Source organism: Ciconia boyciana, chromosome 7 (assembly GCF_034638445.1).
Source record: "Ciconia boyciana chromosome 7, ASM3463844v1, whole genome shotgun sequence".
Lineage (NCBI taxonomy): Eukaryota > Metazoa > Chordata > Aves > Ciconiiformes > Ciconiidae > Ciconia > Ciconia boyciana.
In genome coordinates this window covers 25,076,199-25,089,413 of record NC_132940.1, presented here as the reverse complement: position 1 = coordinate 25,089,413, position 13,215 = coordinate 25,076,199, and the positions used below count along the sequence as shown (strand labels likewise).

Here is a 13,215-nt window from a genome sequence, read left to right as displayed (position 1 = left end):
AAAAAAACAATAATGAAAAATAAAGACAAAAACATTATTTGTATTGCAAAAATAAACAAGGCACTCGTAGATAGGATTACACAGAGAATAAAAATTTGATTATAAACATAGAAATTGCTTGATACATCATATATCTCACAAAACATACATTAGTGTAGCCACTAAAATTATTTTTATGTAAAGGAAAAAAGAAATCCCTATGTTCAGAGATAGAAGTAGATACTAGCATACAAAAAACTGGCTCTCAAGAAACTCAGGACCAAATGTATGCTACAGAATTCTACTGGCAGAGTTCTTGTTGAAGGATGCAAAAAGACAACTGAAAAACACAGCAATACCCACAGCTACTAGAAAGTCCTAACTTAGCTGCATTTACCGTAGCATTTTTTTTTGAAATGCTAGTTTCCGCTGCACTAATATATCTCTGCTCACGCTAAGAACACCTGACCAATATACAGGTCCACTTCTAGAAGACTCTTCAGCTATGACTAGCAAGTAGCATGGCATAGCAAGAGATCTGTGGAGTGAATCAACTGGTCCCAAGCACTCAATATCCACTATATGCAGGTTTTTACTTTGAACTACCTCTGTTGTGGTCTTGTTAACTGAACCACCTCCTAGTGGCTGGCGCATATTCCCTGGTTTAGTTTTGTCCAAAAGGAATGCAGTTAGTGTGCTTTACGATCACTTTAATATGTGAACCAAAGTAGGATGGTCATGGGCATCAGAAGATTCACCTCCAAAGCATACCCGATCCAAAATTAATTTTCTGTAGACGTACCTTTAAAGTCTTGATCTAAAATTCAAATTTGAAATTCACATTTCAAACTAACAAGGCTAAACTACACACTTAACTAAAGCTAGTTTGGAAGAGTGATTTGTCATGTTCAATTTAACAAAACTGTGAAAAGAAAAACAAACAGCTCACTGCACATCCAGAATCCACCCCCCCAATTTGTATATATATAATATATACCCCCTTATAATGAACTCACTCAGATACTCACCTGTAGAAAACAGTATCTTTCCCTAATTCATTACTAATGGTGTTGGCCTCTTTGATCATCACAGATAGCTTCAGAGAATTCCAGTTAAGTGGAACTAATAAAGAATATAGCACATAATGATTAAGTGGATCAAACAATGTGATGCAACTTCAGGGTAAAAAAACAAAGCCAAACTAAAAAAACCAAACAAACGACAAACACGGGGGTGGGGGGAACCACAACCAAAAAACTTGAATGGAATTTAGCCAACAACAGTTCTGTGAATTCCCAATACACTGGGAAAAAATGACCCTCCCAGCCAAAATAACCCTTTATAAAAGGTCAGGTAAAGGGTATTTCAGAAATAGAGGTATAACACCAGACACTATATATTAGACTAATCTGAGATAGGAAACTAAACAGAATCAATTCTGTTACTCCAGTTTCCCCAATGAATTAACACCTAACCAGTTCAACTGGATGGGGGAACAACTTCTAAGTAATGGGGTAAATACAGGCTACATGTATATCCAGCTAAGCACCCTGGGCATGACTAAAACAGAGCTTTTAGCACTGATACATATAGCTTATGAATGGAAAGGATCATAGCAGCCAAAAGGCTCTTCTTGTTCAGCATAGTTACAGAAGTGTTAGAGGAAGAGAAAAAGCTTCTGGATCTATATCCACTAAATCCAAGCCCACCAAGCAAAAGGGAAGTCATCATTGCCCTTGCAACATTATGTATATACATACTAGTCATAGTTTTATTCCCACTTCCACGATTCTTCTGAAGGGTGCGTATTTCTTCAGCAATCTTCTGCTTCTCAGCTTCCAGAGCTTCAAGTATCTTTGCATGACGAATAGTATGATCTTCTAGAGCCTGGTGGGGGGGGGGAAATTCCAAAACTTTTAATGCTGTTTATTAAGCAAATTTTTTTGTTGCTGTCATTTTATGGACTCTCAGAACAGAATGAAATTTGTATTGGATGTCTGCCATATCGATATGAAACCCTCCATCTTCAAACTCTGACAGTTTTCTGGTTTTGCTTAGATACCGACATGCTTAAAAAAAATACTGGAATTAAAAAAAACAAAACCAACTTTAAAAAAATTAAGTCATATTTGTTGCAGCAGTCAGATATATATGAACACCAGCCAAAAACCAGTCATTACTTACATTATTGCTTGGAGTCATAACTTTTGGCACAGGCAATGGTTCCTGAAGTTTGGTACATGAACAAAACGGTCCACATTTATATAAGAAATAAGGTCAGTATTAGCTTATCCCCAAATTTAATACACTATCATATTCAAAGTGTAAACAAACATCTGTTATTTTGCATAAAATCAGGTAGAAAAATACTTCAGAAACATTCCACTTAATGATTTATTAAAAAAATGAAAACCACCTAAAAAGCTTTTTTTTAATTACCTGCTTGGTAGCCAAGGTCTCCATTTCTAAACGCTTCTTATTGAAGTGTAGTTCTATCTCAAGATTTTGCTTTGCCTTCTCTAGCTCTTGTATTTTAGTTGCAGCTTTTTGGTTATTCAGTTCTTGGATTTCCTTCTTACGAGATTCTTCTCTCTAATATAAAAAAGGACAGATGAGAGGAGGTATACCACTTCTACAGCATTTTTGATCCATCCCTTAGGCAGATATTAAGATTTATTTTCACTTCAATACATTTAAAACATGCAGCCCCTGTGGACTACTCAGCCCCGTGTCAGCAATGAAAGGTTATATCCCAGTTCACAAGCATCATATTATGTCTTCTATAGCACATTTAAGAAATAAGATACTCCATCATTATTATTGTTTTACCATGATGTACTATGCTATGCAGACATATATATTGTAAAAGTATTTAAAAGACTAACAACAGTTTGCAGCATGCAAACTTGGAAGAAAAAAAGCCATATTAACTAAAATACTGTAGTAATTTAAAAGTCTCATAGAATAAGTTAGATTTTGTAGGGATTTTTCTTCATATACAAGTTACACCCTCATCAAATTCACACTGGATTAACATTTTAGTTCCTGGCTAATTCTATAAACCAAAATCCCTACCTAGAATAACTCTGAAAGTGTCACCTACTTTATAACTTCTTGTGTTAGCAAGGCTGATTTTTTTTAAAAAGAAGAATGAGATTTAGCATTCCCTAAGACACTGTTATAACATGTAAGACCAACCCCCCCACCCCCAAACACTCAAAAACCAAAACAACCACCAAACAAACAGAAACCTCATACTACAGCTTCTGTTTTATTTTATTGATACATTTTATGTAATGATGCAATAGCAACTTACCACTTCTGCTTCCAGTGATTTTATTTTGCTTTCATAAGCTTCTTTTTGTGAGGTCAGTTCTTGCTGAGCCATCTCTTTTGCAATTTGGACACTTTGCATCATTTCTTCCTTGGCTTTGAGTCGTGCCTCTTCAATTTCTGATTCAAGTCTGCAAGTAGAAGTATCACACATTTAGAACGTTGACTTTAATCTCTTTTAAGCTGCATAGAGATTATAATATTTTCTTCTATCATGACAGAAGCCTCCAATTTTAACTAAAAATATGAGGGTTTGTTTTGTTTTTTAAAAAAACACTTTTATACTTTACCTAGATATTTTTGATTTCATACAGAAAATGTAGACACTATTTATTTTATTATGCACTTTTCACAAAATTAAGAACTGTAATAGAAACTCACTAAATCACATTAACATGCAGAAAAGTAAATTTAAAGTCAATGAGTCTTGCGACTCAGGACTCCCAGGAATGAAGCAAATACCAATAACAATTTACTGTCTCTCAAATTCTCCACCATCACAGAAGACCAAGGTTGTAACTTTGAGTTCTTCTCTTATTTCCTAAGACATTTGCTTTTCAGGCTTTAAATCTCTCTAAATCATCAAAAGTCAATTTCAGACTCAGTATGTGCCTGGAGAGAAATGTAACTGAAAAGATACACTACTCTGAGGACCTCTGGAGCTCAGCATTTAATAGTTGTCTACATCTTGACAACTGGACTAGATTGTGGTGATCACCTCTTAGAGGAATACATTCATTTCAGCTAATTCTGGGACTTCCATTTCCATTATAAATGGAGTTAACAATAACCTTGCTATTCTCCAGCTTTCCCTTACTGTGAAATAATTAATAATCTTAAGTTTCTTATTTCTTAAACTTACTGCACAGCTGCATTGACAACTGAATTTATTTTTAGAACAAGAAGACACAATACTTACTGTGTTCTCTGTGCAATAAGCAGCTCATTCTTTGCAAATTCAAAATCTTTTGGACCATCATGCAAAAACGTAGTCCCACAAGACAGCCTTTTAACTTTCTGAACTTCTACTGGATGATTAAACCTGAAATAATGGTCTCCCCCAAGGATCACTCGATCACCCTATTGGGAAAGAGGGGGGAGGGGGGAGTTTGTTCTATAATTTTTAGATTTATAAGCAAATTTACAGTGCTTAAAACCTAATAGGTGGGGCTAGAAATCAAAAGAGGAAGGGACAAGTACTTACGGTTTTCGGAGCCTTCTAAGAAAACCTGCAGTCTGAAGTTGTAATATTAACAAAACTAAGAAATCCACACATACACATATTACTCTTACCAAATCAGTTACTTACATGATGCAGAACTGTTGGGTCTAAAATGCATTTCCCATTTACGTATGTCTTTGCTTCTCTCAGTGGAATAATACTCACTTTGCCAACAGTATTTTTTATAATGCTGAAAACAAGAAACATTTGCGATATCAGTAGCTCATGTTAATTGTAAATGATGTTTCTTAATAGACTAAAATTCATGCTTTAGATAGCATCCTGTTATTGTTTTTCCAGATGTGGACTGTCTTCATACTATTTAGTTACAACATACATAATTAATGAGTGATGACCTGTATTTTGGAAGAGAATTGATATTTAAATCTAAGAAGAATCCACTGGTAAAAAATTATTACAATACCCTGTCATCTGCACATTTCTTTGATAATGCTTAATTTCCCAACATACCCACATCTTTCATGTTTTCAGTAATTGATTAGTTAAGTTTCTTCCAGCATTTTTTCTAGGACCAATTGCATGGAATGTACTTTAAACCATATTTCTGCAATATGGCCAAGTTGCTCTCTACTTTTAGTTTTAAGTAAGAAATGTCAAGGCATTTCACTTTTCCATTGAACTTAACATAACGGAGTTATCACACAGCATCATTTGATCAGGTCCTTCTCCAGCATTTCTGCATGAATAGAATATTTTGCTACATGAATTAAGTGAACAAAGAAATTAAACTACTTTGGTTAACAGATTTCTAAAGGGAACAGAAGGAACTTACCTTAATCATTGAACAGTACAAAAATTATCCCTAAATAGCATTTTCCTGGTTAGAAAACCATATTTTGTGTACTGCCAGAAGGAAGAGTGACTCCAAAAGAAATGGAAGGGTGAGAAAAATTATTTCCTGCTATCACTTCAAGTATAAAAAGAACACTACATACCAATGGTCATCAGCAATTAGCACTCCGGAAAGCTGGATATCATGTTGCGAATTTGGTGTATACCTTCCAACTGTAGTTTCTCCTTCTTTGATCATATACAACAGCACCTCAGAAAGCTGAGGATCTTCGTTGAGATTGACAAGGTTTGGTAAATGATTGTCCATTTTGAATGCAATTCCTGCTTTCTAGATAAAAGACAGCTCTGCATAAAAAACAATTTACTTTGTGCATTCAAATATCTATAGTAAATTTTTCTAAAAAGTCACAGTAGTCTGTTAAAATAATAGCATTAAAGAAACCAAATCTTACAACTATTCTAATTCTTCTGCAAGGCTTGCTGATGTTGTATTTTCTGAACTATCTCCTATAGAAAGTGAAGTGAAGAAAGAAAATGCACCTGCAATTCTTTTATATCTTCCAGTTTCCTTTTTTCTGCTTGTTCAAATTTTTCTTTCCAGGCCCTTAATATATTAAGGGGAAAATAACACAACATATTAGGAGAAAAATTACAGCATATAAATTTTACCATTTCTATTTTAGAGTAAGACATTAACAACTGCCCGACCTTTGCATTTCTGCCATGTCCCTCTCCTGCTGGTGCAATTTTACCCTCAGAGACATTATTTCCTGCAAATAACGTCTGTATTTTTCAGGATCAGTGTTCAGAGCGCTTTTCTGAGCTGCCTTCAGTTTTTCAATTTCAGCTTTCAATTCTACATTAGACAAATCAGACACACAGTACACATAAAAAAATGAAGACAAAATAGGGTTTAGACATTTCAGTACGATACCAGAAAATTCATCCTGTTCTTTAATTAAAAATGAAACACCTTTCCCTGTTCAAGGTTCTCAGGTATAGCCTAAGATATAATCCAAACCTGGGGGGGGGGGGGGGGGAAGCACTCACAAAGAAGAATATTAAAAGGAAGATATCCTAGGTTGTATTAGCCTATTTGACAAGTAGTCAGTCAACACAATAGATTATTAGTAGTAACAACTCTTACTGAGCAATAAGTTAAACACATATGCAAATGAAAAACCCCTCAAAGACTGCAGCCATCAACCTCACCTCTGATTAGCTTGGCATTCACATCTTCATTTACTTTAGCAATGTTGATAATTGAACAAGCTTGTTTTGCATAGCGAAGAGTGCTGAGTGTTTCTTCTGTACTGCTGGCAGCTGGACTTACTGTGGCAATCATAGCAGTTTGTGAATTTCCACCAAGACTTTCCTTTAACAACCTTCATTTGACAGGAGAGTAGAAGTCAATCCCCAGCCCCCACACTGAAATAAAAAATAAACTTCTCAATCTGAACAGATTAAATACAAAATACCTAGGGTCTTGCTACTTATTTGAGAGTGATTGTTAGCTACTTAAAATACAAAACAAAGTCCTGTTTGTTCTTTACCTGATGCAACAGGCTAATTTTTTCCCTCCATAGGTCATTTGAGAGAGAGGGAGGGAAGGAGGGCGGGAGGGGAAGTGATGCCTCCTGAATAGAAGAGGAATCTACAAATCTGAGAAAGCCTTTACTTCTATGTAAAAAAAATTTGAAGTGTACATACCAAGTAAGGACAGATTCCCGGTAAGGAATGAATGTTTTCTTTCCATTTCGAGATTGTTTAGAGAGTGCAGAAATAACCTTTCCAAGGGTTAACAGTGATTTATTGATACTCACACCCTCCTACACAAAGCAAACAAAAATAATTATAATACAGTTATATTTTCTTGTGTGATGTTATTGACCGTACTGTTGATTTAATTGTGCTTATTCAATGTACTGTACAGCTGTACCATATTGAATGTCACCACTGATTAAAAAACAACAGTAAGATGCAAGAGTATCCTAGAAGATCTTTACATGGAAAAAACAGAGACCCTGGCTTTAAAATAAGCAGTGTTAAGAACCATCAAACTTATGAAGGCAGCTTGGAAGTATCTTATTAGAAACTCCATTTACTTAAATCCCCAAAAAAGGGGCAAACCCCAACTCCGTGCAATACCCAATTAATGATTTGGAAAGTCATGCAGACAGTTTCTCCTCACTCCTTCTAAAGGATCATTAGGCCTACATAGCATGGGGAGTGCTGTCCTAAGCAAGATCTGGCCTGCCATACTGCACAGTCAAAACAGCTTCTTAGGGCCATCCACCCTCACTAGCAAAATGCTACGCAATACTTATAAGCATAAGGACCACGTATCCTTTTACAACTACAGTTCCTGCCCAAGAGTCCTGGTAGGTGAGGATGCTTTCAAGTTTAGGGGTATTCTTTAGAGTCAATCCTTTTCCAGATATTTCCAGTCTTGGTTTACCTTCAGCCTTTCTCCAGTGGTCTGAGCTGTTGAGCAGCATTCACTGCCAGCTAGATCAATTAGATTTATGTGACTGGTAAGCCTATGATCACATTGTTCTTCATCCACAAATTCTACCTGGGAAAAAAGAGAGATGTTTGCATTCAAACCAAAATAAAAAGCCTGAGGACAAGCAGAAATCTAACAAGCTGTTCACTTTAAATACATAAAAAATTGACACTTCCATTTACTTTTTGACAGGATACCTTCATGTACATCCCTTGAAGGAGACTAAGTTCAGACTTTTAACCATAGTATCAATTGCTTGTGGTCAAATAACTGTGCAAGCATAAACTGCACAAACAACAGGTTAGCAAACTATGGGTTTGGGTCTGAAGTTTGACTACTGCGGCTATCCAAAACCCATGGAAATCAGACTTAGACCAATGGAGATCAGCTAAGTAGTCAGTGGAAAAGTCTCAGGACTAGTTCTGATAGAGAAAAGAAATAATCTAGTGGTGAGAATGGTGAGGGGGAGAAGGAAGAAGATTAGGAAACTGGGCCGAAAAATTAAACCAACCAAGAACAACAAAAAACCCAAACCAACAAGTTATTTGGTGAATGGAGAAAATTGACAGACTGTAGACTTCTGAGGAGCTCTACCTATTTCAATTCTGTTTTCAGGCTCATCTCACTAAGTCAGGTTTTCTCTTACACATCTGTATATCAGGTGAGGAGTTGTAGTCCCTATATCCTGAAGACACATGGGTGAGAGAGGTATCCTGAAGCAAGGAAACATTTACTCAGTGAACTGCGTTGAAACTGAGCAGAAACTGCATCTCCTACCATTGCCCCAGCTCATCACCTGCAGGAACTCAGCACAGCTATCCACCTTGCATAGCCTAACCTTCTTAGAAGCTAAGATGTGTTGGCAGCAGCGTGAAATTAGGTCTGGCCTCAATTTGGATTCCAATTACATCTCAAAACTCACACTCAGAATCTTGGAACTACTCCTAGTTCTGCCAGTCTAGACATATTTATATTGCTGCTATAAATACATGTAACACAGAGACATCAGCATCTACTCAAAGTAAAATAAAACAAGTTTTGCCGTGTAGAAAGCCATGTGCAGAAAGCCATGTGCAGAAAGCCATGTGCTTTACTCATCTTCAAGAATATTCTGACAACAATTTTCCAGGCAGCACAAAAAACAACATTTTACTGCCTGATTTGAATGGATATAAAACACCCAGCAATACCTTGGTTTGTGTCATGACAAGGGTGAAGACAGAATGAGATCTAGAGCTCTTGTCATTCATTACTGTAGCAGCTGTTGCTCTCTGCTTATTTCCTAGTTCAAGCCAACTCTGTAAGAGATAAAAGTCAGGATGTGAAAACAGAACCTACTTTGGGTAGTTAACTGAAGATTAAAATGTTTGCAAATAAAGTTATTAACACAAATGATGACTCTATAAGGGAGAAATTAAAGCTTAAGATTAAGAGATAACCATGTGAAGAGTGACACTTGCCTGTATGCATCTACTTAGCTCCATTATATAGGACTAGTCTTCATTATCCTTTTACAAAATCAGCTGAAATATCAGACTACCAGGCAGTCTGTAAAGCATTTTCTTCCCATCCATGGAATTTAGTTTTCAGCAGTGAAGGAAGGAGCAAGTAGAAATATTTGTATTCCCTTTTGGTAACCAAATAACTCTTACCTGGATATCAGAGTAAGAACTGACAACATTCCTAAGGTGGGGGAAAAAGAAAAGTTTGGGTTCAGACTGTTTTCTTTCTACAGTTTTCCCTGCTGCCTGAGTTCTGAAACATTTCCCCAGTTACAGACAAAATACAAATATACCAAGAAAGCTCCAGTTGTCTTGAGACTTCCACATACTTATTTCACTAAAGCAATACACTAAAGGAAATACATCAAGCCTAGCTAGACATGGACACACATTTTTGTAAAACTATGTGATACTAAAATCTTGCCTAATTTACTGGTGACTACACAAGCTTTCACAGAGCCTCAAGATTAGCACACTCTTTCAGGATTACACCAGACATCTATTAAAATGAGAACAGTTAAGACTTACACTGTCAGGCCTTCCACATATGGTCCTAACACTGGATGTTCTCTTACACGAAGCTGGTGAGAATTATTGTAAAAGAAAAATTATTAGGAGTGCATTAGTTAGACCTAGTACTCAGGAATATCTTAAAACTAAGAGAAAGTCCATCTACGTCCCTAGTATGATGTTCGTCATCAACAAAACTTAGCATGAATCATCTAGAAGAGTATTTTCAGGAAAATACCTACAACTGAATTTTTCCAGCTGCCTGAGAAATGACAGCAGACTGCACCAGGCAATTGCTCACAGACCTAACTGCAAGAACATGTATCTTAAGATATTTACATAAGAAAAAAAAAATTCTGCAATATAAATCTATTAGGTTTCCAAGTAGCTTCACTCAAAATCACTGACAAAACTCAGATGAAAGCACTCCTACTATAAACAAGACAGTCTTGGTTTTACTTCTATATAACTAGTCCACATAAGTCTTTACTTCTATATAACTAGTCCACATAAGTCCCAAGTTTAGGATAAAGGACTTATTTCAACAGCACGTTGAATGTAGTATATCATCATAAACTAATACTCATAGCTTACACACAAGTGGCCAGTATAGTGTTCAATATGTCAAAGTACAGAAAGTACTTTTTTTTTTTAATAAATCAAACGTGATAAATTCCTTCCCTACATCCCCTACTTAACACAAATTGCTTTATTTTATGGTTATACATATTCTAACACACAAGCATTAAAAAATAGCTGAACTAGTTTAACTAGTGATCCTTAACTAGTTAATCAGGTCACTGATTCTTCCCCCCCCGCCATGGCAGCCCCATGGCTCTAAGCAGTAAATTATCCAGAAATTATCCAGGGCAAAGAATCTGAAAGATGTTATCCATCTTGGTGCTAAGCTCTTATATGATAGTTTTCTGTAGCTGGGCAATGTAAATACACAGAGGAAACAGTGGGAAAATATTCTCCCTTTGCAAATATTAACATTTTTTCATTAATATACTATGGACCAATTAGATACGTAGAGTCAGTGGCAAACAGGCATCCCAGTAGATAAACACCACACAGACATTTTCAGAAAGTGAACAGACATTTCAGTAGCGCTGAGAACTGTGGAGACTGATAGACCAAATACAATTAGGCAAATACTTCTTTATTTTTTTCCCCAAACACCATTGGAAGCCTCCTGACATTGTCATCCTTCCGTTTTAGAACTCCATCTAAATTACAAGATTATAACTCAAATTATATTGCACAGAAGACTCTTAATCTAATCTGAAGATTTAGATAAATAATAGTCTAAGCAACTTTTTATAAAGGCTGGTAAGATCATCATTTTGCTGATAAAGAGAGATGTTAACAACAATTTTGAGAGATTCTACTGCATCGTTCTGCTTCTCTTTCAGCAAGATTTTTTTTGCTTAGCATTTCCAAAGAGCCAAGCATCTTGCTTGAAGTCGTATAGTGAGATATTTTTTTTTTACTTGAATCCTGTTATTCACAACAATCTAAAGGTATTTAGATAACAAAACAATTATCACTTGTCATTTGTGCACTTTTGTTTAGAGAATAGATGCCACTACTTCGACATTATGCATATACTTGTTTCTGTGAGTAACTTACTGGTTGTTTCTTCTGTCCGCTTTCAGCTTTAAAGACAAGCAAATCATGAATTTTCTCATTGTATACTTCAAAAAAGCTCATTTCAAGATGATATAAAATCTAGTAAAATTAATAATAAAAGAGTTATTAATATATTCCGCAAAACATTTTCATCATCCTTTGTTTCAAAAATTAACCTAGATTACTAGATCCTGCTATTCAATGTTACAAGCATTTCTCTGAAGGGACTTTCCAAGAGAAATTATATCCTAAACCAGGGATCTACTGTTGCCAAGAATACAATTTATTGGAATTCCATCCACAGCCATTCCCGGATGATAACTATCAAGCTTAAGAAAATGTATATACATCAACCTCAGAAGTTTCAGCGTTGGGTTTGTAGTACATGAAAACATAGTTTTGTTTGCACTTGCGCAATCCCTAAACTCATTCCCTTAGGGATTGCGCTTCTACAGCATGATACATGCAGAGAAGGCATGGACTGATGTTATAAACAACCTGACATGGAACAAAATTACCTAATTCAAAGATAAGCCTTGATTCTACCTAGAGCAATTTTAAAAAGTACTGCACAACAAACTTTTCATGAAAACACATCTCCTTCCTCTGAAGACATACAGGTCTTTTTTTTTTTTTTTAATAAAGTGGAATTTCCTTTAAGAGACAAGGAAGATTGCACCAAAAAAACTAAAACATTGAAGTCGGAAATACAAGATTCAAGACAATTTGCAGCAACAGAATCACTTATTCAGAATGCATAAGCAAAGGAACAACAAACATACCTAGGAGCTCTGCGTTTTTTAGAAGTTATATTCTCTAGCCAAACTCAGTAATACCTTCTTAGATTTCTCAGTGTCTATCAAATCTACTCTAGGATCAGAATATTACATGTTCACTGGTATAAGGATTCAAAGTCAGGAATCCAAGCATAAAGCAATAAGGAAATTTGGAATAATTAAAAATAGAAAAGTTTGCCTGCATAAGCTTAACTGAATGTTAAGGTCTACTGACCTGTGAGTCAGTCCTTACAGACATGGACAAACATACAGAGAAAAAGAATACAAAGAATGGCCTTTGTCACCACCATGTTTTGCATCAGATATTCCTTATCCAAGAAAGAGTGTAAATATTAGTTTCTAATCCCTTTCACAAATTTAAAAGACATTCAGAGTTTCTAACCACAAATTATGATTTGTGTTATTACTACGGAAAGCTTTAGGTGCACAATTCAAATCTCAGGCGCTGTACTGTAGTCAAGCTGGTTCCTCAAAAGTGATTCTGTACCAGAAATTCAGTCTTAGAAAAGCCTTAACAACAGTCAGACAGAAAAATAAATATACCTGAAGAATTCCCACAAACAAATGCCCTGCATACATGCATTCTCAGTTTGGGTCTTTTCTTCTTAAGACATGAAATGAGTAGTTTAAAATTTTTTTAAGAGTTTAAGTTAATTGTGTCTCCAGTTATGATTCTCTAAATTTGCCATTACTACACCAATTAATTGGGGCAGAAACAGAATGTAACCCTTCATTAAAACACTCTGGAAAGGACTACTACTTTGTTGTTTTTAAATCCACATACCATAGCCATAGGACAGGAATTCAAAACAAAATACATTGTGGTCAGATGTAACGTTCCCACCCTCTCTCAGAAGGCCACTCTTTCTTATAGAGTTATGTACAAATAAAGATCTATTCTCAAAACAGAGAAGAAAACAA

The 13,215-nt window shown here is 35.7% G+C and overlaps 1 protein-coding gene across 4 annotated transcripts in view; it reads right to left on the bottom strand.

The window, feature by feature from the left end:
• KIF14 (kinesin family member 14) overlaps positions 1 to 13,215 on the bottom strand; it is a 36,176-nt gene that overhangs the window by 16,915 nt on the left and 6,046 nt on the right. For 3 of the 4 annotated variants that reach the window (XM_072867795.1, XM_072867793.1, XM_072867794.1), the window contains exons 5-20: positions 11,498 to 11,596; positions 9,884 to 9,936; positions 9,506 to 9,536; positions 9,044 to 9,151; positions 7,806 to 7,922; positions 7,058 to 7,176; positions 6,560 to 6,732; positions 6,056 to 6,203; positions 5,888 to 5,951; positions 5,491 to 5,675; positions 4,622 to 4,724; positions 4,232 to 4,392; positions 3,296 to 3,443; positions 2,419 to 2,571; positions 1,740 to 1,866; positions 1,008 to 1,101 (exon numbers count right to left, since the gene is read on the bottom strand). In XM_072867795.1, coding sequence (XP_072723896.1) covers positions 1,008 to 1,101; positions 1,740 to 1,866; positions 2,419 to 2,571; positions 3,296 to 3,443; positions 4,232 to 4,392; positions 4,622 to 4,724; positions 5,491 to 5,675; positions 5,888 to 5,951; positions 6,056 to 6,203; positions 6,560 to 6,732; positions 7,058 to 7,176; positions 7,806 to 7,922; positions 9,044 to 9,151; positions 9,506 to 9,536; positions 9,884 to 9,936; positions 11,498 to 11,596 — 1,883 coding nt within the window. Of the gene's footprint in view, positions 1 to 1,007; positions 1,102 to 1,739; positions 1,867 to 2,418; positions 2,572 to 3,295; positions 3,444 to 4,231; positions 4,393 to 4,621; positions 4,725 to 5,490; positions 5,676 to 5,887; positions 5,952 to 6,055; positions 6,204 to 6,559; positions 6,733 to 7,057; positions 7,177 to 7,805; positions 7,923 to 9,043; positions 9,152 to 9,505; positions 9,537 to 9,883; positions 9,937 to 11,497; positions 11,597 to 13,078; positions 13,163 to 13,215 lie in introns of those variants that run through there. The other variant, XM_072867796.1, reaches the window with a different exon arrangement.